This window comes from Carettochelys insculpta, chromosome 17 (genome assembly GCF_033958435.1).
Source record: "Carettochelys insculpta isolate YL-2023 chromosome 17, ASM3395843v1, whole genome shotgun sequence".
Lineage (NCBI taxonomy): Eukaryota > Metazoa > Chordata > Testudines > Carettochelyidae > Carettochelys > Carettochelys insculpta.
In genome coordinates, this window is record NC_134153.1 from 25,978,577 (window position 1) to 26,004,678 (window position 26,102).

At 50.3% G+C, this 26,102-nt stretch overlaps 1 protein-coding gene across 4 annotated transcripts in view; it reads left to right on the top strand.

The window, feature by feature from the left end:
• The first annotated feature begins 275 nt into the window (after positions 1–275).
• Positions 276–26,102, top strand: part of MYBL2 (MYB proto-oncogene like 2) — a 37,196-nt gene continuing 11,369 nt past the window's right edge. The window contains exons 1-8 of one of the 4 annotated variants that reach the window (XM_075011996.1): positions 276–421; positions 14,704–14,797; positions 16,025–16,096; positions 17,759–17,851; positions 19,801–20,021; positions 20,184–20,340; positions 21,135–21,413; positions 23,430–23,804. In XM_075011996.1, the coding sequence (XP_074868097.1) occupies positions 366–421; positions 14,704–14,797; positions 16,025–16,096; positions 17,759–17,851; positions 19,801–20,021; positions 20,184–20,340; positions 21,135–21,413; positions 23,430–23,804 (1,347 nt within the window). In that variant the 5' untranslated portion in view covers positions 276–365. Of the gene's footprint in view, positions 422–14,703; positions 14,798–16,024; positions 16,097–17,758; positions 17,852–19,800; positions 20,022–20,183; positions 20,341–21,134; positions 21,414–23,426; positions 23,805–26,102 lie in introns of all 4 variants that reach the window. The other 3 variants (XM_075011997.1, XM_075011998.1, XM_075011999.1) reach the window with 3 other exon arrangements.

The window sequence follows — 26,102 nt, forward strand, 5'->3', positions numbered from 1 at the left end:
AAGCTTTGCCGCACAGCTAACCCCAGACTCCTTTGCTGCAGAGTAAGCCCGTTACTACTCCTGCCTCCAGAAGACATGGAAGTGTCCGGCACAGTGACTCCTGCTCTCTCCCCCTTGGGACAACTCTGCACTGCTGTCACGCGGAGAACGAGTAACCCGAGGGATGCGAGTGACAAGGCAGCCCCTGCTCTACAGAGAGCCGCTCGGCTCGCCTGTCTTTTGTCCTGGCCAGGCTCCCATAGCTCTCAGACCTTTTCTTCCGGCCGGACGCGGGCTCCGCATCTGCAGCCCTGCACGGGCTGAGCTCCGGCCGCGAGGGGCGCCTGGTCTAAGGGGACGCCCGTCTGCAGGATGCCGGGCCGGGCATGGCCGCCCGCCTGCTGTGCGCCGCCACTGACGCTTTCCGAGGGGCACTGCTGAGGTAACGGCGTTTTTCTACCCTCCCACCCGCACAGGCTCCTCCCCAGCGCAGGCGAGCGGCGCGGCTGGGGCAGGACGGAGACCGGGGCCCTTCCCGGGGAGGGGGCCGCATGGCGCACGTGCGCTCCCAGGGCGGCGCTGCCTGCAGCCCCGCCACGTGCCCCCCGGCTGCCGCTGGCGTCCGCCTCAGCGGAATGGTGGCTCAGTTCAGCGGGGCAGAAATAACCTCCTTCTCCTCCCCCCGCCTTGCAGCCGTACGGCGGCAGGGATTGGTGCAAACGCGCTTCCCACCCATTAACCAGCGCCGGCGCCCTGGCCGCGGCCCCCGGGAGCAGTTCTCTCGCAGCATTGCGTAAAGCAGGATTTCCTAGTGCCTCTTCTCTTGCCAGCTCCCAGCCCCTCTCCCACTCGCCTGTACCTGGAGGCAGCCCTGCACTGCGGAGGCTGGGGATGCTCACTTAACCACCGAGCAGAGGTCGGGGCTGCTTCACTTAACCACCCCTGCAGCCCCAGCTCAGTTTTACCCCTGCTTTGAATCCCTAGGAGGGGTAATCCTCTTCCGGGAGGCCAGCTATCTTGTTTCTTTGTGTAAATGTCTTAGTTTCCCAGGATGCTTTAGTCCTACACTAAAGATGGGCCAGGCTAGCTCAGCGTATCCAATAGTAATTCAGGGCTTGCCGCATTTGGGGTAGTCATTCTTCCATATTTGCCCCTGCCTAGTTTAAATGAATGACCTCCCCTCAACCACAGCATGCCAAGGACCACATGCAGCTCCAGAGTCATCACAGTGGGCTGCATCCTGCTTGCATGTGGTGAGGTGCAAACTTAATGCACAGGGCAGCTCTAGATGCAGCCTCTCTTTGGACAAAAGCTGAAGGACACAACACACTGGTGGGCAGTGGTGAGGAGGTTTCTCCCCCCTCCCAAACAAACTAATACATTTGTTAGCCTCTAAGAGGCTACAGGACTGCTTGTTATTGTGGAATTAAGTAACAGGGAAATGCTGCAAGGCCAAAATAAGACTTGTAAATGACCCTTACAGGAGAAGGATCTTAAGTTCTGCCTTAAAATTAACCCAGGAGAGATTACTTCAGCATGACTGAGCTTTAGAAGAGATGTATTTTTCCTGCCAGCGTTACAGCTTTCAGAGGCTACGTCTACACGTGCACCCAACTTCGAAATAGCTTATTTCGATGTTGCAACATCGAAATAGGCTATTTCGATGAATAACGTCTACACGTCCTCCAGGGCTGGCAACGTCGATGTTCAACTTCGACGTTGCTCAGCCCAACATCGAAATAGGCACAGCGAGGGAACGTCTACACGCCAAAGTAGCACACATCGAAATAAGGGAGCCAGGCACAGCTGCAGACAGGGTCACGGGGCGGACTCAACAACAAGTCGCTCCCTTAAAGGGCCCCTCCCAGACACACTTTCATTAAACAGTGCAAGATACACAGAGCCAACAACTAGTTGCAGACCCTGTATATGCAGCACGGACCCCCAGCTGCAGCAGCAGCAGCCAGAAGCCCTGGGCTAAGGGCTGCTGCCCACGGTGACCACAGAGCCCCGCAAGGGCTGGAGAGAGAGTATCTCTCAACCCCCCAGCTGATGGCCGCCATGGAGGACCCCGCTATTTCGATGTTGCGGGACGCGGATCGTCTACACGTCCCTACTTCGATGTTGAACGTCGAAGTAGGGCGCTATTCCCATCCGCTCATGGGGTTAGCGACTTCGACGTCTCGCCGCCTAACGTCGATTTCAACTTCGAAATAGCGCCCAACACGTGTAGACGTGACGGGCGCTATTTCGAAGTTACTGCCGCTACTTCGAAGTAGCGTGCACGTGTAGACGCAGCCAGAGGGCAACAGTTTCACTCAGTGATATAGAGCAATCAAAGTGAGACTGCCACTACAATCCCCCTGAACAAGAATTATTTGGAACCCTTCTGGTTCTTGTTTCAAGCATCTAGGGCAAAAACTGTTGCACAACAGCATTCACTCCCCCCCTTTTGTCAAGTGAAGTTATTCCATCAGTTCATCTCACACAGCATAGGCCAGATGCTTACAGGTTGGCCATCTACGACTCCTAAGTCAGGGGCCAGAGGGTGCTTTACCTTCTGTCCTAAACTGCTGTAGGATTAATGGAATTAGCCAAGTATGGCCATGAAGTAATAGGCAAAATTCTAGCTGAAATTCAGCATATGATGTGTCGCAAGGTTGACATGAATAAAGAAATACCTGTTTCAAGGGGTAATGGGTTCACAGTCCTTTGAAGGGGACTAAAGGAATTCCCAGTTTTAAATCTGCTCCTGCATCCCAGCTGTTATAAGGGAATGCTCTGCAGTGTTCCTCCTCCCTGTAGCTTCAGGGACTTTGAAGTGTTTTATTAATTTCTTTTTAAAAAAAAAAAATTAGGTCAGTATTGGCGTAATGCAAGTTCAAAGGATGTGGAGCTTAATTTAGGCTCAGATCTATCAAGATACCTGAATACTTAAATAACAGTTTTAGTGCCACAGAACTCCTAGTAACTGCAGTAGGCACCTAAACCTATTCAGCCTCTACTTTTCAGGGTACAAATTAACGGAATCTTTTCATGTCTGTCTGAGCACATGGTTTTCAATTTTACTAGACTACTGCACCCTTTTCAGCAATCTGATGTCTTGTATATACCCAAGTCTCAGCTCACTTAAACTATTTGCTTACAAAAGGGTTTCCCAGACCACTTACTGAAAAGTTACTTAATTTTCACTATGCAGTTGCAATATTTATATGCCAGTTACTCAAATTACAGTGCACAGTATATAGAGCAACAAGTTTCAGGAGCAGTCATGTTAGTCTGTAATTTCAAAAATAGCAAGCAGTCCTGGGGCATCTTTCTGGGGCTCAGGACTCAATATATTTTAGTCTTTAAGATGCCAATGGACTGCTTGTTTTTAGTTATACAGATCCGTATAAACAATACATTGTCGCTATCACATTTGCATTTGTACTGACTTTACTAGAGTTTTTATGTGGCTGGTTTTACAGCAAGCTAACTCTCTAGATGAGTTGATATATCCCCCCAGCAGACCTCTGCATACACCCCATGCTACATATACCTCATTGGGAGCTACTTCTCCAGTCATTTGGCTGCCTACCTTCTATCAGAAGAATTCATAAACTGGGACAGGGGAAGGAAAGAGGCATTTGGCCACCTAAGTTGCATGCAGGATCCCTATGAGCAAACCTACATGATCTGGCCCCCTCAAGGCAAACTAGCCTTTATCTGAAGGAGGTGGTTCCTGTGCCCCCCACCTTTGACTTTTTAGCTAAGCTCAAGCACTCATTGTTCTATCTTAAACTAGTCATCTACATCAGATGAGTCCTTGGGCCAGAGAGACTTCCTGTCGCCCACTGGTTCAGGCACCTGCTCCAGGCCTCATCTTTTAAATGCACAGTGAAAACTCTCCTGTGAGAGAGGTAATCCTGCATGAGGATATCCGATAGGGGGATTCTCTATTGAGCTCACACAGACACACAATTGGCCCCCAGTGCTCTCTCTAGCAAACTAGGTCTCAAGGTGGGTATCACTGTCTCCTCTAGCTCTTGTGAAGGGCAAGGAGATAAGGAGTCAGTTTCCACAAGCCGCTTTCTAGGCAATACCAGGCAGCTAGTCCCACTTGTACCTATGTATTTCTGACAGAAGGACATGCTTAGTCTTCGGCCTGTCCCAGGAACTAGTTCACAGGCAGCTCTACACCTAGAGCGTGGATATTTGTGGCTCGTTCTTAGATATCTGTCACTCCTTATTGTGTGAGGAGCTGAAAGGCCAACTTAGCTTTCTAGATCTCCATTTTCTAGGCAGCTAAAAAATTAAGCATTGTAACAGTGAGGGTAAGAGAAACTCAAATCCCTTCATCTGTTTAGATCCACTCTCCACTGCCTATCAGCCAGTTAGGCTAGGCTGTGTTCAAAGTCATAGAATACCAGGACTGGAAGGGACCTTGAGAGGCCATCGAGTCCAGCCCTGGGCAGGACCAAGTACTGTCTAAACCATCCCGATAGACATATATCTAACCAGTTCTTAGAAGTCTCCAGTGATGGAGATTCCACAACCTCCCTTGGCAGCTTATTCCACTGTTTGGCCACCCTGACAGTCAGGAACTTTTTCCTAATGTCCAACCTAAACCTCCCTTGCTGCAGTTTAAGTCTATTGCCTCTTGTTCTATCCTCAGAGGCCAAGAAGAACACGTTTTCTCCCTCCTCCTTATGACACCCTTTTGGATACCTGAAAACCACTATCATGTTGCCCGTCAATCTTCTCTTTCAAGCTAAGCAAGCCCAGTTCTCAGCCTTTCTTCATAGGTCACGTTCTCTAGACCTTTAATCGTTCTTGTTGCTCTTTTCTGGACCCTCTAATTTCTCCACAGCTTTCTTGATCTGTGGTGCTCTCTTCACCTGAAACAAACACTTTCAAGTATTGTCTCGTTAGGACATTCCAGCTACAATTAAAACAAAAAGCAGTCAAGTAGCACTTTAAAGACTAGCAAAATTAAAAGTGCTACTTTGAAGTGCTCCTTGACTGCTTTTTGTTTCGCTAGTGTATAGACTAGCATGGCTTCCTCTGTTACTATCCAGCTACAATTAATCACCCATAATTACCAATTTAGGTTTATCCCCCTGTTGGTATCCCTTGTAGAGAGGAGTAGGTGCATCCTTTCAGTTTGCTTTGTATGCTCCGTTCTGTGAGCCTGGGTATAGTGCTACTCCCTGAACGTGCACTTAATCCATCCTGCCAGTATATTTGTAGTAGGTGTTAGAGCAGCCAATTGACTGGTTATTTCATGCTACAAAATCCTCAGGTATTCCAGATCACATTTTATTTAAGACTTTTGCCTGGTATGGAGTCAGGTGCAGAATAAACGTGCCTGTGTGTTTAGCAACTGGTTGCTTTTCCCAGTGGGCATTACCAGTCAGAATGTGCCCCTGCCGCTGGTCCAAAGGAGAATGACAGCAGTGCAGTCCCTGAGCAGAGGATCTCAGAACCTTGAGGCATGTCTGCTGATCTGTAGTAATTAATAAATGCACAGGAGGGAGTTCATCTCTTTATTTGCACACTACAGTTAAAACAGGAGAGTTTTACAAGGCAGTCTGGTCAGTAGAAAGGTCACAAATCAAGTTCAGTACTGTGGAACTAGAGTCATCAAGTTAACATTGTTGAGTTTTAAAGTGCCAGTAGTCAATACCTAGGGATTCAGAATAGCTTCCTCCACTCAGACTTGCCTCTTATGTGTACACGCTAGATTTTTGGGGATGGGGGGGAAGCTCTTCCAAAGGTGGAGGGGAAAAGGTGTTTGTGCTCATAGCCCCAGATCCTCACCCCAAATGAATCCCCACCATTTGCATCTGAAGCAATTTAATAGACAAGAGGTTTGCCATGAGGGGAGCTAGTTTACTGAACTCAGATGAGCACCCCCAGCTGCAGTCAGGCTTTGTATACCAGCCTCTTTTGCAGCACATACCCAGCCCCATGCACCAGGTGTGTTTGCACTACAATGAAGAGTGCATGCAGTACCTGAGAGTTCAGTGCTTAATGTGATGGTTTTGGCTATAAACCACTGAGCTAAGCTCACTCCTTTCCTGTTATTTGAGCAGTTCTTGGATTTGTGGCCTATTTGGCTGGCCACTCTGTCACTAGAGAGGCTATAGCAAACTCAGATGGTTTGATACAGTGAGCAACAGGTAAGGGCTCTAGTTCATTGCCCTGGGTATCATAACTAAGATATCTGAAGTCAGGAGCACAATGCCTGTTGGTAGCTGTACCAGGCCATCCTTCAGCAATAGCAAAGGCAGATTTCTCTAGGGGGGTGTTATTGGGTTTCAGAGAGCCTAGTGAACCTAGATCTTCTGCACTTGCATCCAGGGAAAGAGTATTGTCCAGAGGGGCTTGTATCTCAGAGATCTCCCATAGGGGTGGAGGTAGCTGACTTCTCAGGTCAGAGGAAGCCATCTCAGAGCTCTTAGAGAGTAAGTTCTCCACTGATTTGGGGTGTGTTTCTTCTTTGTATGGTGTGGAGAACTTGGCATCACAAAATATTTCAACTATGGAGGTGGCTCGGCTGTTGGGTTCAGAAGCCATACCTGACAAGTCAAAGGTGACTGGAACGCTGGGTGTCTTGCAGAAGGAAGCAAGACTGTCACAAGGGCCATGGATCCAACAGTTCAGGTCACCCTTCACACAGCTGCTCAGACACTCTGGCCATTTGAGGGCAAGCTGAGAACTGCCTTTTGTTGTGTTCAAGTCAAGGATGCCATCCCAGGCATCTGGTTTAGAGGTACTGTCAGTCTCCAGGTAGTAGCTGCTGCCTGAAGAAAAGTTGGTGCAACTGGAGGCACTTGCAACAAACCCACGTTCCAAGATATCCTTTAATGTCACAAGGTTGGCACTACTCCTCTGGGTGGAAGACATCACAGCATCTCCAAGGTCAGTCAGTCTTGCAAAGTTCTGCTGCACCCAGACACACCTTGTGAGTAAAGGAATCTTTGAGAGAGGGTACACAAATTATTCGTTGCTGGGCTCCCTTTCCAGAGTCCTAACTATGGGCTTCCCTAGCCTGGAGGCAGTGATGACTTTCACTATACCCATGTAGAATTAAAGCAACCGCTCCACAGTATGGGCACAGATGTGCCTGAGACTTGACACTAGTAGTCCTGTTTCTGGTTCAGGAAGCAGAATAAGCTACATCAGTAGCAGGCACCTTTATATTAATATAGGTACTGTCACACTATGGTTTATAATGTAACTACACGGCTTAGAAAGCCAGACATGCCTATAGCAGTAGAATGCTGGTATACACCAGGCCTTAAAGTAGTTCTCACCCATGTTTAAACACGCCTGCCTCGCACTTGAGCTGGTCTGCAGCCTCCAGCTCTAACAACTTCTTTGTGGCTCCCAATGCTATAATTGCAAAGTAAAAAATCCTCCTGATTGTTTGATAACTAGTGAACATATAGAAGCCCATTGAACTCCTATCTAAATAGCAAACAATGATCTCAAAACATTGAATAACTCCCCTTTAATATGCACAGTTCATTATGGGATATGATACTGTATCTGTGTTGCTAATAAAGCCTTGACTTTGAAGAGGAAAAGGAAGCTTGTGATATTCTGGCTGTGAAGGGACCACATGCATTTTAAGAAAAAAGTTAAATATGAAGTAAAACTGGCATAGTTAAAATAAATCAGGAGTGAAAGTCAGGAAGATGTGGTACAAACACATGTAAAGTGTGAGGACATAGAACATGTAAGAAGTTTGTGAATGTCCTGCAGGAGCTGTTAGAAGTCTTTGTGCGCGCTTTTCTTAAGGTAGGGGTTACAGAAAGTACAGTTTGACATTAAGGACCATCTCATTCACATGCATTGCGGCTCTTGAATTGAGTTTATTGAATTTAAGAAAAATGGTTCTTCTTGCTTGTTTTGCTGACCCCTGCCCTGAGCTTACATTAGGTTGTTATAAACTCACCTGCCTCATTCATATTTCCAACCAGCATTTAGTTTTAGAACAGCCCATTGCAGCACTAGCAGAGGGAGGACATCAGGTAGGTAAGTTCAAGCCAGGGGGGCTTGGCTCTCTGACTCCAGTAATGAGTTTGAATGAGCGAGTTAAGCCTCATCTGCAATATGGGAGCAAGACTCATTGCAGGGTGTCAATAGGCTGGATTAAGTTAGCATTTGTACATTTACGGTACTGTTTAGATAGAATTATTAAGGGTTGGAAGCTTGTTCACTTTTTGCCCACCTCACAAGTGACACCACTGTCCTGGAATTTGTGGCATTAGGGTCAGGAGCATCAACGAACCATAGGTAGCAAATCTCATTCATACTCAATGCTTTTCACCCCTGGAACTGTGAGTGCTTTGATTCCTTTACAGGATGACTTTGAATGGCTTGAGTCCTCTTGTAACAATGGTGGGACAGGTGGCATCAGACTAAGGAGAGGGGGTAAGAACTCACTTTGTCCTTTTGGATCAATGCTAGAGACTAGGGATGTTAGTAGTTAACCGGAGCACCTCAGATTAGGTTTACTATTTACTGTTAGCTGGTAGGGGCTGCAATGCCCCCACACCCAAAAAGAGTCACAGGCAGGTTGTTACCCCAGCCTAATGGCTGCCATGGGCAGGGACACTCCAGCTAGGCCAGAGTAGCTCCCATCTGTGGCAGCCCAGGAAGGGGATGGGCAGCAGGGTAGTTAACCTCCCCAGCCATTGTCCCCCCACCCATTACTTAGTGAACCCATTAATCCTAGCATTTAGCCACTTTACTAATTAAATGGGATGTTCCTTCCCTACTAGAGCCCATTTACCAGTTTGTTGTACTTTGTTGGGTAGGGTAGATTCTGACACAGTACTGGGGCTGCTTGCTACCTGGTTATCCTTGAACTGAAGCATTTGTAGCTCTTCTCCTACCACTCTAGACTTCCAAGGCTAGACCAGGCATTCCCAGTAAGGGCTTTTCCTTTGAGTATGTAAGTTTTGTGGCTACTGTCTCTTGAGGGACCATATCAGTTTTAAGTTCATGTTTGTCTGGAAGTGCGTGTATAGTACCATTGGTACAAGAACACCCAGCTTCCTCCTGCTATGCTAACCAGGGACTCTTTCCCTTCCCCTGACATTGCTTTGTTTTATTAGTGTGCTGTTATGCACATCTCCATTACCAAGGAGTTCCTTGAACAGGGGAGCAGAAATACCCCTTCTAAAGAGGTTACGATGACAACGTTAAATCACACTGTATCAGAGGCTCTGTAGCAGAAGGTGGATTTTTTTTTTTTTTTTTTAAACTTAAGTTCAGTGATCATGTCCCGTTAATGCTGACAGCAAGTAACAGAGCAGCTTACTGGCAAAGCTGAAGCCCTCCTTGTGGTCTTAGAGAGCTGGGTGCATGGACCAGAGCAGTTACACGAGTTGCCCATCAGTGGGGACTTGGAGACATCACTAAAGGAAGAGCTCAGTGCTGTTCCCTACTATTCTTGCCTCCAGCTGGGTAGCCTAGTCCTGCTGTTACAGCTGTTCTGCTGTCTGTGGACAGTGGAGTGGAGGTTCCTTTCAGATCATGGGGAGTGGAGAGAGCAGTTCTTGCTTTTCCAGATCTACCCTATAGTACCCAAAAACCTCACTAAGGCTGCCACTCTGTGAAACTGTCCTCAGCAACTGTACATAGCATTGTGTTAGCACAAGGGAGCTGCTGATTTAATACCTGGGATTTTATTGCAATTAAAAAGACTTAAGTACCACAGAGATGTGGTGGAGTCTCATGGTCTTTAAATCAAGACTGGGTCCATTTCTAGAAGAGATGGTCTAGCTCTGATATTATGGGCTTGATGCAAAAGTTGAGTGATTTCTCTGGTCTGTTATGTGGAAGATCAAACTAACGGAGTTCAGTGGTCTTCTTGTGCCTTACAACCTGTGATTTTATGTTGCACTATCGGCATAGTCAAAGCTGTTATTGAGATAGTAGCACTAAACCCTGGATTCCTAAGGGTCGGAAGTCAACTAAGAATGTTAAACCAGAGTGTGGAATTTGTAGCTTTGAGACTGTTGTAGCAACAGAGCCACAGTAGGATGAACTGTAATAAGACATTTCCCTCATCCCCACAATTAGGAGTGCATCAAGATAGTAGCTAGCTGTTACCTTCACTAGAAGAAGGCACCCAGGTCAGAGACTCCTTAATCACTTTCTGATAGTAACAGTTGCTGTCGTACAACTGGTGCCTAAAAATAAATTATCTAATCTGCCAGATGTAAAAGTGGCCATCTAGAGACATTCCCCTACTAATTATATTATATAGCCCATCTTCTCCCAGTCCACAGAGGTTAACATATCACTGCTGTGCTCACAGAGGGTCTCTGAAGTCAGTGGAACTACACACCCCCAGTACAGTCACATTGTTATCCTTTTGACAGTTTCTGTATTGTCCCTCACTCACATACACATAGATGGGCATTACACAGTAAGGTGGTGGAGAGGGGAAGCAATCTAAAACAGAAGGTATCAGGAAGGCAGCAGGTGCATGAGCCAGGCTTGCTTTTAAGTCTGCTTTTGACATTGACTAGGTTTGAACAGAAAAGGTCAGGGGCCAGATCCACTCAAATGATGTTATGGTACAGGACCAGCTAGGCAGCTTTTGGAGACTTGTAATTCATCTCTGTCTGCCTCTATCTGAGGAGAAGCTTCACTAAACCAACCCACTAATATTTTTAGAAGTAACAAAGGGAGAAGAGTCACTTAGGAACTACTCACCACTGGTGTCTGTAGAAATCCTCACCACCACCTCCTGCTCCTCTTCTACAGAGCCAATAATGTTGTTTTTGTAGCTCTGGTAATTAGAGACAGGCTCTTTCCTTGTCTTTTCCTATTAAGCTAATTTGGGAGGAGAGGGATATTCAGCTTGTCAGTGATGATGCTGTCAACAACTGACCTGAAGGTGCTTTTATGGGAGGTGCCGTCTCAGTCCCGCAGAGACCTGCCCATGTGCTTAGCTTCATGCAGCTCAGTGAATAGACTCTTTGAACTTACTGGGGTGCTTAAAGTTAAACATAAGTCCCTTGAGGATCAGGCCTGTAAGCAGGGGCCATCCTATGTCAGAATTGCAGCAATAACCTGACAGCTCTGCAGGCTTCGTATTTAGCCTGTCCCCTTAGTGCTGTTGTAGAGTTCTCGGGGAGACACTAATTCAGAAACAAGAACCCATTGTGAGAGCTGGTTGGTAGTGAACTCTTGAGTGCTGTGCTCCAAAATAGAAATAACTCCATCATGCACACAGCTGCTGGAATGGCTCTAAACCAGATAAAAGTATTGGTACACCTCTTTTTGTGAGAAGCAATAGTGCCATCTAATGGCAATGGTTAGGACTATGAAAGTAGGTGCTCCCAAAGAAGATAAACCTACAGCAGCACCAGGCTGCTCAAACTTTTTCATTGGGGAGCCTGCATCTCAGTAAGGAGATTATCTTGTGAACACTTCCTCTCCCATTTCTGGGCACACAGACTTCGTCTTCTCTCCTTTGGAAGGGTACAGACCAGCTGCAGCATCCCCACGTGATCCTATAGCATTCCCATACACAGCTGTTCACGTGGGAAAGTATGTGATATGTTTTTTAGCTGTCTTCAGGGTGATATAGCAACTTAGAAACAAAGAGGAGGAGGTAGCAGCATATGACCAGCCAGCTCTTGAAAGGTCACCAGAAAATGGTCCGAGCTTGGGATCTGGTGCAATTACACCAGTAATGAATGTGAATCCTCTCCTCAGTTTTATCCTGGGTACCCATTTCAACAAACCAGTGGTCTGCATGCCAGGTATTCCAGGTACCTCTCTCTTTAACACAGACAAGTGTTATTCATTCTGCTTGTTGGGATTTCAAGGGGCCTCTTTTTCTGACTTTTCTGGCTTGTATTTTAACTGGGCCCTAAGAATGTTAACATACCCTGTGAGTTTTTCTCTTTTAGGCAGACTAGTTGGAGGTGCTGGGGACTGCGGTGATGGGTTGTGAATATGTGTTCAGAGGTGGCAAAGGAGGATGGGGTGTGATGGTCTGCTTTTGTAACAGCTGTGTGATGGTTCTCCTTTGAAACCTTATTCACCCCTCACACTGCAAGTCTGGAATGGAAATTCCATTGTTTGATCACTGAGGCGTGAGGCAGCAAAGCACTTAAACACATCCTTAACTCTAAGCACATGCTTAAGTCTTTTGCTGAATCAAACATGTATGTGCCCACATTTACACCAGTGACTGTCTTTGTTGGGAGTGGTAACAGATGTGACTATTTTCATGAAACAGTCATTCAAGGCACGCTTAGGATGTTGTATGCAGAAGAGTGCAATTATTTATCCTTTTATTTGTCAGTGCTGCCCAGTAAAATGCAGGTAAACATCACTGCAAATGCAGCTCTGCAGGCACAGGCCTCTGAAGATAAAATCAGCTGTCTTCCTTCTGTAAATCCACCTCTATCCCAAATAAGATGTCTGTAACAGTAATAACAGAAACAATAGCTTTTCCATGGGACTTGTAATCTTCAAAACACTGGGCAAATATTAATCCTTACAACATTTCTCTAAACAAATAGGGAAAATCTTGTGTTGCCTGGTATAGAAGACTGCTTCTCATTTACTCAGACAATAAGGGCCACCTTCAGCCCTGGAACAACTGTAATTTAGCATGCATGTAGCACTTCACACCCATAGATTTCAAAGCCCTTAACAAAAGTGAATAGACATCATTATCCTTGTTTTACATATGGAGAAATTGAGGCACAGTGCATTAAGTGACTCGGCCATGGTCAGGGAGTGAGTCAGTGACTTAGATAGGAACAGAGCCCAAATCTCAGTGGCCTATCCACCTCAGTGGGATTGGCATCCTGGATGGATTTCGCTTCAGCACTCTGACTGAATGTAAAGGTCGTGTCCTGGAGGCCTGACAAGCCTGGCCAGAGGATGGGTTGATGGGGGAGACCCATGACAGCCCCTACAGTCCAGGAGCCTTGTGCTGGCGTGCAGAAATCCGCCTCTATAGGTCAGCTTTCAGGCCTGGCCCTTACCGCGCAAAGTGCATTCAGGTCCGGCTGAAGGACGCGCCCCTCTCCTGCGGCGCAGTTGTAAGGCAAGGGGTTTGCAGGCTGCAGACGCCCCGGCGCTGTCTGGGTGCATGCATTTCTTTGTGCCCGCTTGCACCGCACCGCACCGCACCGCACAGCCGCCCTGCACCGCGCGCGGCGGGGCAGGGGAGAAGAGGAAGGAGGTTTTGCAAGCGGCCCGCGCGCGCCTCTTTTCGGCTCCCCGCCTCCCTCTGCCGTCGCTCTCGCGCAGGCTCGGCTGGAGCCCGGGGTGGAGTTGGCGCGAGATAGGAAAGTTCCTCCTGGGCTGGAGCCGGGCAGGCGCGAGCTTCCCCCCGCGTCCAGCCCGTCGCGCGCGCTGCCTGGCCGGGCGCCGGGGCTGCACCACCCCCCCGGCCCAGCCCGGCTCCGGAGCCAAGGGATGCGGCATCCCCCGGGCCAGTCGCTGCCAGGCGCTCGCCATCGGCGCGTGTAGTTGCACAAAGGGGCAGGATGGCTCGCAGGACCCGCTGGTGAGTGGCGTGCAAGGGGCGAGCTGCGTGCCCGCTCTGGAGGGCAGCTGGCTTTGTTGCACCCCATTGCCCCTGGGATTTCCTTGGGGTGGGGGGAGAATCCACCCCCTCCATTTCCGTTCCCCACGATGGGGCTCTTGCTCAGCGCACAGGGCAAGCAGTAATGCACAGAATGATCCCCGACTCGCCATGGCTGGGAAGGGGAGACGATGGGGTCTGGCTTAAAGTGCTGCTTTAAAATGGCCTGCTCACAAAATGGGGATGGGGGGAGAGGCGCAGCCGTTGGGTGGTGGGAAGGTTTTTGGCTCTTAGGGGATCAGTGTGTTTTATATTGTGCCACTTTGGGGCTGGTGAAAGGCACTGGTTTGGTTATATGTCCTTGGGGCAAGGATAGTCGCTGGTCAGGTGGTAGGACCAGCACCCAGCACCATGAGGCCCTGGCCTTGCTTCTGGCCATGCTGCTCTGAAGCAGACAATACAGTAGTATACAATACAGACAAGCCAAGCTGTGGTATAGCCCACACTAACTAGGTCATTGAGCTCTATCTTGCTCCATGTGTAGGGACCAGGCCTCTCCGATATCTTGTCTTTTTATTTACCCATATTCAGTCCGAGATGATGTGCCTGGGTGAAAGCTTTTTGCTCCCTAAATATTGAGAAAGAATAAGACGTTCAGTTTGTTTCCTCCCTCCTTCAGTAAAAACTGCAGCTCTTAAGCTTGTGGGTGTAGTGGCCCCTTGTTATTTCACTGATCCTAAGCATCTCACTGCAACCTTGTGATCCAGTAATAATAATGGTAAGTAGCTCTTACATAGCACTTTCTCATCAGTGGATCTCAAAGCACTTTAATAAAGAGTCACTGTCCGTAGTAGTAAATCTAACCATGTGCATGTGTGTTTTCAGGGTTGGGGCCTTCATGCCCACTTCTAATCTGGTCAGTTAAAAAGCATGTTAAGTTTCATGTAGTACAATATCTTCTTCTGAGTCATCCTACCCATCTAGTTTATTTAAAGCCAAGTTACTCGGGTGCAGTAATTATTTGGTAGTTCAGGTGAGGCAGCTGCCTTTGGCCTAAACAGTGAAAAGGCCCATGAGCAGAGGCAGAGCTCCAGGCTGCACTGCGCTGTCTGTTCCAGCTGCTGCCTCACTCATAAAAGAAAACTAACCCTCTTGGTTTTCCGTAGTGAGGAGCAAGATGAGCTGCACTGCCAGGACACGGACTCAGATGTGCCAGAGCAGCGGGAGAACAGGTGCAAGGTCAAGTGGACTCACGAAGAGGTAGGCGAAGCAACTGAGTCTAGTGCCTCGGCTGCACTTCATAGACCAGATTCTGAGTGCCAGAGTTAAGGTGACCTTGCCCCAGTGGAGACACAACTAGGTTGACAGAAGAATTGTTCTGTCGACCTAGTTACTGTGCCTTGGAGACAGGATTACCTGCAGCAGCAGTTCCCAGCCTTTTCCAGGCGAGGGCCCATTTTGACAATTCAGGACCCAAGAGTGGAGGGGAGGTGAAAATTCCTCACTGCAAGAGTCTATTAAGTGACCTGCCTGGGGTGGCTACGAATATCAAAGGTGGAGAAGCTGTCTGTGTAATGCATAATTGCTTCTCTATTGATAGCCAGAGCTGCTGAATGTGGCAGCCTTAAGGAGCTGCAAGTGCCTTCTTTGAGAGCCAGGCGCAGCTCTGAGCTCCTGGCAACCCTTAACAAATCTAATTGCGACCCATGTTTGGGTCCCAACCCATAGCTGGGAATCCCTGACCTACAGTAAAGGAACAGCCCCTCCTGGTGCCTTAGGATTCAGAAGCAACAGTAGACATGCCCTAATAGTTCTTAACCTCATGTGAGACACAGCTGAGTGAGACGAGGCTTTGGCTGATCTGTGTGACTGAGGCTAAACAGCGTTCTACCCAGGTTTGTAAAGTCCTAGCTTTCAGGCCCATCTACAATAAATGAGCTCTCCTGGAACTGTGCTGGGCCACAAGGACAGGGCTTCTGCATGCTATGGGGAGGCAGGAACTATATGGTTAACCCTGTCTTCCCAGCAAAATGCAGGCCTGTCTGAGTCGTGTCTAGGGCCACCAGGCTGTAATCTAACAGTACAGACCAGCTCTTTGCCTGTGTCTCTACTGGGCTTAAAAGCCACTGACTGGAGCACAATTTGGCCCTGTCTGAGCAATTTGAATCAAACCAGGTTGGAGCATAGGTAGGCCAAACAGAATTTAATTACAGTAGATGAACACTTGTTTTCAGGGCATGGGCCTGGGCCACAGCCTCTCTGCTTAAAAACTGCCTACTAGATGTTGCTATGGGCAGCTGAAGTGATGCCAGGTTTGAGTGGAGTGGGTGTGGGAGGTTGCCATGATTATAAATGGCATGAGGTCCTTAGCAGAGCAGCGGCTCAAGCCGTTCGCTCTCTGGCTACAATACACAGTAACACATCTCTTGTGCAGTAGCATGTTTGTGCCATGGAGTGGGTGAAAGCTGGCCGCTTTGCTCTTTGCAGGATGAGTTTCTGAAGACCTTAGTGAAGCAGTATGGACAGAGCGACTGGAAGTTCCTGGCAAGTCATTTTCCTGTAAGCTGGTCTGAAGAAGTGGGTCTGTCCCACGAAAGCTCACCTAAGAAACTATTTTGCTAGTCTTTAAAGTACTACTTGACTGCTTTTGATTTTCCTGTAAGTGGAGCTGCAGGTGGGAGGGCGTGAGTTATGACACTTGGCACTTGTTATCCCCCAAGGCTTTGCAGCTGTGTGCTAGCTTTGTGTCTGTATAGTGCTTAGCACCATGAAGCCTCACTCAGTCTCCGAAGGGCTCTGCTAACACTAGTAATCATCACGATCCATTGGAGCCGCCCTGCACAGCAGGGGAATAAGTAACCCGTCTGAAATGGGACGAGAACTCAGGGTTGCCTGTCTCTGGGTTGGTGCACTGGGACACGGACCCAATTTTAACTGCATAATGGCAACAGGATGCACATAGCCCATATGCTTGAGTTACAAACTTTTTTGGGTTCTGTGCACCAACCTTTTCGTTCTGATGGAGATGGGTAGCATGTGGCATGGAGCCCTTTCAGTAGTCAGACACTCCACTGCTGGGTGTCTCTTCCCTGGCCTGCTGCTCCTCTCAGATTTATAGATGGCAAGGCTAGAAGAGACCCCTGTGATCATCTGGTCTGGTTCCCTGCCTCGCCCAGGCTAGAGAATTCCTAGAGCAGAGCTTTTAGAAGAACCAGCCAATTCTGATTTTAAAATGGTCAGCGACGGAGACTCCACTGCGGCCCTCAGCAAGCTGCCCCAGCAGTCAATAACATACACTGTTAAAACCATGTGCCTTAGTTCCATCTTGACTGTCAGGCTGCCACCAGGAGGAGGGCATCACAGAGGGGTGTCCTTTAGTGCCCCCTTCGATGAGCAGAGTGGCTTGGAATGACAGGCTGAGGCAGCAGCCTTGTGCCTAGCAGCAGCTATACAGCCAGAGGGGAAGATGGGTGGCTGGTAGAGCCTTCTGACTTGCCCCAGACTGAATCCCTTATGAAAGGGGTTGTGAGGAGGGTGGATCTGACCTCAAGCCTTTTTCCACTTCCACTGCTTGTCTCCGCTCATTCTAGACTAGTCTGATTCGCTCTCCCAGGCCAGGAGGTGATCTGTGAGAGGGGGACTTCTTTTGTGGGTATGATCTGTGACCAGCAGCTGTCAGAGTAGCTACCAGTCACCAACATGACCTGGGATGGGCACACCCCTGTGCTGGAGAAAGAGGAGCAGGGAGCATGTGGCTGAAACTCTGGGAACTGGAAGGGCTGCCACTAAGGACACAGCAGGCACATTTGGAGGTTGCTTTCTGAAGGGGGCTGTTTGTAATCTTGTTACTTGCCTCAGCATGGCAGAGACAGCAGGCACACCGGCATCGGGGATTTGGCTCTGGCTGGTGGTGGTTCTGTATGCCCACCTGATAGGGGCCTCTGTGTGTGAGAGAGAGAGGGAGATGGACCCTATCTCCATGGGGAATGGGGCGGAGAACTTGCCAGTCTCATTTCAATTATGCTGCCAAGCAGCTGTCACATCGTTGTCATCCTTGACTGCTGATATGAGATGAATGTTGGCACGTTCCCCTTCCTGAGCAATTATCCCTGGAAAATAAAACAACTTGCCCAATATGGGAGGTTCCCTCAGTTGCTCTGTGTCGTTTTTGTAGTTGTGCCTTTCGTTCTAACTTGGGGCTCTTTTAACTTCCTGATGCAGAACCGCAGTGACCAGCAGTGCCAGTACCGGTGGCTGAGAGTATTGAATCCAGACTTGGTTAAAGGACCTTGGACCAAAGAAGAGGATCAGAAGGTAATTTGGGGGCAGCATCCCGGTGAGGGGGTTCACTGCATTGTGCGAAGGGCAGGAAAGGTGCTGGATTTGTACTCTGGACGTCCTGTTATATGTGGCCCAGAGAGGCAGTGCTCCATACCCTTCTGGGCACTGTCTGCTTCTGAGCTGCATCATAAGCATTGGCTTTGACGTGTAAAGATCTAAATGCCCTGGAACTGGTTCATCTGAAAGATTCCCTCTCTCCCCAGGGCACACTGAGCAATGATGCAGCACGGTGTGGGCATGGGGGCTAACACTGGGAGGAAAGGATGTTCTTGTCAGTTCCCACCTTGTGTCATTTTTTTTCTGCCACAGTATCTTCCAATCTACTCTTCCCTATCCAGCTCCACTGCTAATCTGTTGTCCGTACCTTGCACTGATTACTGCTGCCTCATCCTTTCCCTGCCGCTTGCCTGTTTGCTCTGTCCTGTATGTCATTGTGAAAATCTGCTGCCATTCTTACAGCTGTGACCAGGTCTCTTTGTGCTACTTTGCTCCCTGCTAGGGCCCGCCACTGCTTCTGCTAGCATCTTTGCTTTCCTCTTTGGCTGTGCCCCATGATGTGTCCTAGACTCTGCCGTCTTCACCTATCACAACATTCCCTTCATCTCCTGCTGCTGGCTCTGCCAGACTGGGCAAATGAAGCTGCTTCCTCAAGCATACCTGCTTCATCATGTCCTTCTGCCCCTTCTTACATCACAGCTGCTCAAGGGCAGAGGCTTGGTCATCTGATGTCTATAAATCTCCTTGCTTGATATTATAGAAAGAAAAATCTACCAATAGCCTCTCAGCCAAGGAACGCTGGATGGGATGGGGATTCACTGGGGAGCTCATCAGTTCGGTGGCTTAATCAGCCAACTGAGTCTCTGGGGAGAGATACAGGGAGTGGCCTGTGTTACAACTATGTGTATGGTGCTCTCAGCATGTGCAGCACTTCACAGAGCTAATAAAGACTGATTCCTTGCCCCAAAGTGCAAATAATCTAAAGGAGGATCAAAAGAGCAGGCAGTGGCAAGAGGGCAGGGCGGAATGCAGACCAGAAGAACAAGATTGCTTGGTACTTGGAGCTAGCATGGGTGTCGTCCCTGGGGGGTTTTTAAGTTAACATCATTTAATTGTGATCACACCTCGAACTGCCCATGCTAGCCCTATAGCTCGGTCCAGAGTATTAAATCTACTCACATGAGTCACAGGCTGTGGGTGTGGGGCTTGTCTCCACTACATTGAGGATCGATGCTGCAGCAATCGGTCCACCGGCTGTTAATTTGTCGCGTCCGCTTAGATGTGATAAATCAATCACCAAGCGCTCTCCCATTGATGCTGTACTCAACCAGAGCACAAAGAGCAGCCGGCATCAATGGGAGAACAGCCCCCGCCTGACGTTACCACATGCAAGATGCTGCGGTGAGTACGTTGACTTTTGCTATACTGGTTGTATAGCTGAAGTTGCGTGGATTAGATCAACAACGGGTCAGCACAGACCAGGCCTTATTCTGGCTGGACCAGGGAGAGCGCTAGTCAGAGGCTGGAGTTTGTCAGTGCAATCAAGCTCCCCATGGTGCAGATGGAACGAAGCGCCTCCTAACATGTGACCACCTGATCAGAACTGGGCACATAGTTTAAAATCTTATCAGCTGTGTTAGTGCTGTGAAGGTGTCTGCTACACAGCCCGTGCTGCCCTGCCCTGGCGTTGTCACACCAGCATGCAATGTCTGTGTTTGCCACATGTGGCACTGGCGTGAATAACAATGCCAGGTGCAGAATGACGGAGACTCCGGCCCATGGGTCTGAGCAATGGGCTCGTGCAGCCTCACCCTGCTCTTCTCTCTGCAGTATCCACGGCTCCCTGTAAAGATAGTGCAGGTGGCAGAAGCAAACCTTAAAACAAGTGCACCTGTTCATTCGCTTCGTTTTACTTTTGTTTAAAGGTAATTGAATTGGTTAAAAAATTCGGCACAAAGCAATGGACGTTGATAGCGAAGTACCTGAAAGGCAGGCTGGGGAAGCAGTGCCGGGAACGTTGGCACAACCACCTGAACCCCGAGGTGAAGAAGTCCTCGTGGACGGAGGAGGAGGACCGAATCATTTTTGAGGCTCACAAAGTTCTGGGGAACCGCTGGGCTGAGATTGCCAAGCTTCTGCCTGGGAGGTAGGGCCCTTGCCTGGTGCAAATACTTAAGAGTCAGCTAGGCTGTTGAGTTACGTGTGTTGAAGAGTGCTGAGAATAAAACCTGGGAACAAATGTGGCTTCTCGCTTGCATTTTAGATCTGGTGGCTTTTGGTTGCTGTTAATTGTGGCTTTTCTCTCCAGGACTGACAATGCTGTGAAGAACCATTGGAACTCTACCATCAAACGGAAAGTGGACACAGGTGGTTTCCTCAGTGAAACAAAAGACTCTGAGCCCCTGTATTTGCTGGTGGAGGTGGAAGGTGAAGAAAGCCAAAGTGCCCAGAGCACCGGGAACCAGGTACAGCACCAAGCAAATCAGCTGCCTGATTAAACCTTGTGGCAGAAGGTCTTGCATTTTAGTTGGCGGTGAGATGCACGTCGTTGTTCCACTAGTGCAGATCAGAGGCATTTAATGCACAGCCACGCTGCCCTTGAGAATGAATGTACCCAAGTTATGTCTAGCTGTGTTGTCTGTCCCCACTAGCTCTCTAGACCTGATTCCCAAAACTCCTCTCTTGTCTAGCAAATGGTTGTGAAAGCCACTGGAGTAGTGCGTGTTCTGTTCTATAGCACTGGTGCATATCAAGGGGAACAGGCTGCTTCTCTGAGCTCGAGTAGAAGAGGTCTGTAAGGTGTATCTAAAGATGCTGGGTGCAAATCCCAGTGCTGATGTATGGGTGGGAGGGGCATGGTTTGTTTGCATTAACCTAGGGAATGATATACAAAAATCTGCATTAAAAGGACATGAAGTCCTGTTCTCTAAAGTTTGGGAATGCCTGATATGTGGGTGTCTGTGTATCTGTACAAATGAGCGGCAGATGTCTGCAGGTGCAGATACTCATGGATATAAGGTGGATCTTCTCAGATTTTCAGGGCTCTGTGGACCGGGGCCAAAGAGGTAGGTTGTGGTCCTGTGGCTCTGCCATAGAGTTTGCAGAGGATGCTGACAAGACTCGGTTACAAATCATACCCAGGACAAGTTGGAATGGTGGACTTCAGTCCTGGCACTCCCTACCCGTGAGAGCTTGATTCTGCAACCTTGGCATCCTTTTAATATGTGGCTATGTGGCTTTGTGTTTTGTGTTTTCAAAGAAAAACTCACACGCTGGCTGGCCTGCTGAGACCTTGAAAATAAAGGAGGAAGAAGCCAGTGAGGAGGAAACAACTGGCTTCCAGGAGCTGCCCTCTGAGCAGACGACTGCAACGCTAGCAAAGGACAACGCTGAGGAGGTGCCGAAGGATGTGGTGCCTGAAGAGGCTCCGGCAGATGGCACCTGTCTATATAAATGGGCAGCTGACACTGCCAACTACTTGAGCCTGACTTCGGTGCCGGTCTTTACAGAAGCCCTGGACATGATGGAATCAGTAAGGGTGAAGTAATGTCTCATCTCCTAAGATGCAGAAGGGTGTGGCCCAGCAATGAACTGATTTCAGTGGGACTGCTTGCGTTATTAAAGGCCGTAGGCTTGGGCTCTGTGGCGATGCGTTGTGGGTTCTCACATTTTCAGTCCCAGGAGAGGACTCTGTGCATGCACCAGCAAATCCCTCTGCTCTCCTGCAGGGGAGTTACCTGTGATCAGGCCCAGGCTGACTGAGGCAGGGCACACTGCTGCAGCAGTGATGGGTGGGGAACCTGTAGCTCTCTTCCACACCTGCTATTCAGAGTAGCTGAGCCAGCCCAGAGGGTGGTACTTCCTCCTGGCAGAGGCCAGCAATAAATCACCACCATCCAGGAGCAGGGAGGAAATTGTGCCTGAGGTGCGTCCCAGAGGCCCACTGTCTCCTGGATTGCTCCTTGGGGTGATACGGTTTGTGCAGCAGCCCTTGTTTGGGGCTGGGACCGAGGTGCCAACGTAGGCCTCCTTTTGTTTCAGCCTGAAGTCAGTTACACAGCAAAGCATAAACCTCCCTGCAGGAGCGTGGGCGACTGGGCAGCCAGTCTCTCAGCCGCTGCACACGCACGTCTCGGAGGGGTTAGATTAAACATACCGGGAGACTTGGTCATCTGTGTTTAAAATGGACCCGGTTCAGCTCCCAAGGCCACTGGCTTCTCTGACTGACCTTCCTGTTCACAAGGGGAGTTAGACTGGCTAGGGCTCGGCTGCGTTTGCTCTGTAAAGGCGTGGAGCAAGGAACGAAGGCCTGAATCAGGCCGGCCCATTGGCAAAGCTGTGGGGAGCAGGGCTGGAGTAGCAGAGGGAAATGAGGCAGCATAGAGGGTGGCTCTTTGGAAGGAGCTTGGGTTGAGGCTGGCTGGGTAGTTTGGGTGTCCAGTTCCCAGTACCTTTAATGGGACTTGGTCAATAGACAAAGGCCTCTGTTGACGTAGCTGCCACCCTGCCGAGAGTGGGTGTTGCTGCTGTCTGCCTTGGCTGCGTCTGCACCAGCGGTACCCGAGAGGAGGGTGTGACTGGGGCTGGGGCCAGCTCCCAAGGGCAGGCAGGGAGGGGGTGCCACTCAGTTCCATGCGCAGGGCCCTAGCTGCTGAGCCCAGTCCAAGCTCTGTCCCGGTCCCCAGCTGTGGCTGTGGCCCCAGTCCCACCCAGCTTGGTGGCGCAGTGGGTGTGGATAGGGGTAAGTAGGAGCATGAGGTAAAAAGTTTGGGGGCCACCGATCTATGCGATGGGGTAGGGGTATGAAACTCTGGCAACAGCTGTGCAGTGTCATCTCTGCCGTGTGGCTGTACCCCTAGTGTCTAGTGCTGCTGAGGCTGTTACTTCTGTGAAGGCTCAAGGCAGCCCCAGCCCCAGTCAGTTGTGGGGGGTTCACTCTTGGCCTTGCTGCTCTTGCAATGCAGTGTGGGGTGCCGCTGCCCTCAGAGGGGCCAGTGTCTACAGGAAGGGTGCCCACCAGCAAAGCGCTGCTAGCATGGACACAGCTGATACCGGTTTAGCTTATGCCGCCCAGGCCCCTGAGGGAAACAAGCTGCCCAGGTAAAAACCTTCCTTTGCTGCCACACCTGTGGCTGTGCTAGGGACTTTTGCTGTTACGGCTGCATTGGTGAGGGGTTGGCTGCCAGAGCTGCGCCTGTTGAAATCTGCAGCGTAGCATGTAAGTGAAGCGTCCCTGCAGGTGGCAGGGGGTGCAGTGCCGGCCCTGGGAACTCTAGGGGGCTGAGCCTCCAGCCTCCTAGTGCAGGTGCTCGGAGCAGTGCGAAGGGGATGTACAAAGCTGCCTGCCTGATTTGCACTGGTGTAACGGACTCAGGGGGTCTGGAAGACAGATTTGGGCCCAAGTCTTTATAGATCACACCGTGGTCAGCCGTCGAGGGTCGCTGCAGCCCTGTGCTAGGCCCTGCCTTTGCACCGGTGGGTGAGGTCACGTCCTGTGGCGGCTCAGGAGATTGATTGTTCTTGGCCGTTTCTCACCAGCTCTCTTGTCCAGCAGGACCCAGACGGGTGGTGTGACCTGACTCACTTCGACCTGCCTGAGGATCCAGCCGCTGGCGGCAGCAGCAGCAACAGCCCAGTCAGGCAAGCCCCCAGCAAGCCCCTAGCGCCTCTGCCCCACGTGACGGAGTATCGCCTGGACGGCCACACCATTTCAGACCTGAGCAAAAGCAGCAGGGGCGAGCTGATCCCCATCTCCCCCCGCTCCGAGCTGAGCTCGGGCACCCCGCCCTCTGTTTTCAAGAGGCAGAAGAAGAGGAAGATCTCGCTCTCGCCCGTCGCGGAGAACACCAGCTACTCCTTCATAGACTCCTGTAACAGCATGACGCCCAAGAGCACCCCAGTCAAAACGCTGCCCTTCTCCCCCTCCCAGGTACGTAGCTGTCGGGAAGCCAGCAAAGCGCCCTCTGTGCCTGTCTGCTTAGGATACTCTGTGCCTGAGCTGGCGAGAATTGGAAGGTCTGTGGTGGTTCTTTGTTTGTTGGCCGTAAGGCAGTCAAACCTGAGGAGCTGTGTGCTTGATGTTTATCCTGCCCTGGGCTTTGGAACGGGCACTGCCAGTCTGTAGGGTGGCTGGAGAATTCTGTTCTGTGTTCATCGCTCTAGTATCCCGGAGCACAGTGAGCAGACCTCTGAAACATGCTCGTGCTATTGTCCTCTCCCAGACGGTGAGGCGTGCGCGGAGGAATGACTTGGGTTGGCAGGCGACGGGGCTGCCTTCCTTAATCTACTTCTTGCTCTTTTTTGGCCAGGGTTATACTTCCTTGCAAAGGAGCAGGCAATGGTGAAGTTGGGGAAGGCCCTTAGTTGTCAGGGGACTTCATTCCACAGGCTCAGACCAGCCCCTAGAGGACGCAGGTTGTTTTTCCCCCGCTGAGCCACAGAACAAGGATTCTCTGGCTGCTTCGTGTCATAAGACACGCCGTGGGGAATGGGGCATGTGACTAGCGAGGCTATGCGGTCAGCTAAACCGCAGCCTGGCCTCCCTGGCACAGTGGGTGCCCGCACTCAGGTAGGCGGAGGTGTACACATCCAGCCCTTTGCTGCAGCTAAACTGCAGATGGGACTGCCCCAGTAATTCCCACTACTCGGGGACTGCTCAGCCTGTTGCTGGAGGTGGGCACAGGAGGCCCAGCATTCATGTGGTGTATGTGACGAGTCTCAGCATGCTGGAGGGGGTACCCTGAGGCAGCCACACAGAAACCATCGAAGAAGCTGCTCCGGCTCTAGCCCAGGTGCTAGTCACGCCGCCAGCGTTAGGGCGAAAGGCTTTGGGCAGATGAAAGCCAAGGCATCTCCTCCTGCACAAGGACTGCGGTAAGGAAGGTGCCATGTGCCACGAGGACAAACCTTGTTTCTCACTCGGGGTGGCCCTACCCTTACACCTGTCCACCTGCCTACAGCAGCATAGTGGTGCCCTTTCCCCAGGCTCGCTGACCCTGCGTAGTGCCAGCACTTGTGCTGCTAACACCGCCGCTCAGCAGCGTGAGCCGCTGGAGAGCAGAGTCCTCCAGTGGCTTCCCACAGCTGCCTGGGCCGTGCTACCTACCACAGGTCACCCACCAGTTCACTCTGCCTGATGCAGTGACTGAGCCACACACTGGCTCGTGTACCTGCAATGCTTCCGTATTTCTACTGCCTGTCCCCAGCACTTGGAACAGAAGCTGTGGCCAGCTCTTCCAGCCAGCCAGGCTGACCCCTGGGTCTGGGGGACCTCCAAGGCCAGCATGAACCATAAGTTCAGGGCCAGGACCTGACATTACACTTCAGCGATGCAAACCCCTGGGTTAATTGTGCCATGAGGACAGCCCCTTAGGCTGAGAGTTTCTCCGGGGCAGGGACTTGCTTATTTTGCATTCCTACAGGGCTTGGTACAGGTTTGTTTGTTTGTTCTAGCAGCAAGGAGCCCCAGCCCTAGACTGGGGGGCCCCAGGAGCTAGGTGCTATACACACCCCAGACTTAGACAGTCCCTTCCCCACAGGCCTTGCGGTCTAAATGTAAGAGAAGAGACAGCAGAGGGGGGCAGAGAGATTGGGAAATACACAAGGAAGCTGTGTCTAAACTGCAAAATGAAGTTGACCTGGCATTCGTTAGCATCCAGCCCCTGCAATAATTATGTGGAGTTAAGAAGGGCTGGGCTGTTACAGCAGCATGAGCCAGATGTAAGCATAGACTCTTCCATAGCTAAGTCAATGTAAACCGCTTTGCACTGATGTAACACTGTCGAGTAGACCAGGCCTGAGACAGTGCTGGCCAGTGTGGCAGGCAGTGGTCTCAGCCAGTGCTCTCTGTAAGCTGAGTGCTTGGGCTGATTCTCAGGAGAGATTCAGGTGCCAGCCAGCTGATTAGCAGAGCACCCACAGCCGGCAGCCTGTGTTTCTGTGGGTGGTGTACATCATAAAGTTTATTCTGCCCCTGGATGGAACCTGGAAGGCATTTTCCTCACTGGCCTCGTCTTCCCTGGCAAGAAAGCCTTGTTCTTCACTCAGATTACGAGCCCGGGGTACAGGCTCTCTGCAGAGAGGCCCTGTAAGCTAAAGACTCAAGGGAGCACAGGCTTTATGTGATCTGCTAAGTCATGTGAAAACTACAAACCGCCTCGTGGGCGGGAGGACTTACCTTGTGCTGACCCGGGTTAGCCAACGCCCCCTTTCTGGGGGTGACAATGCA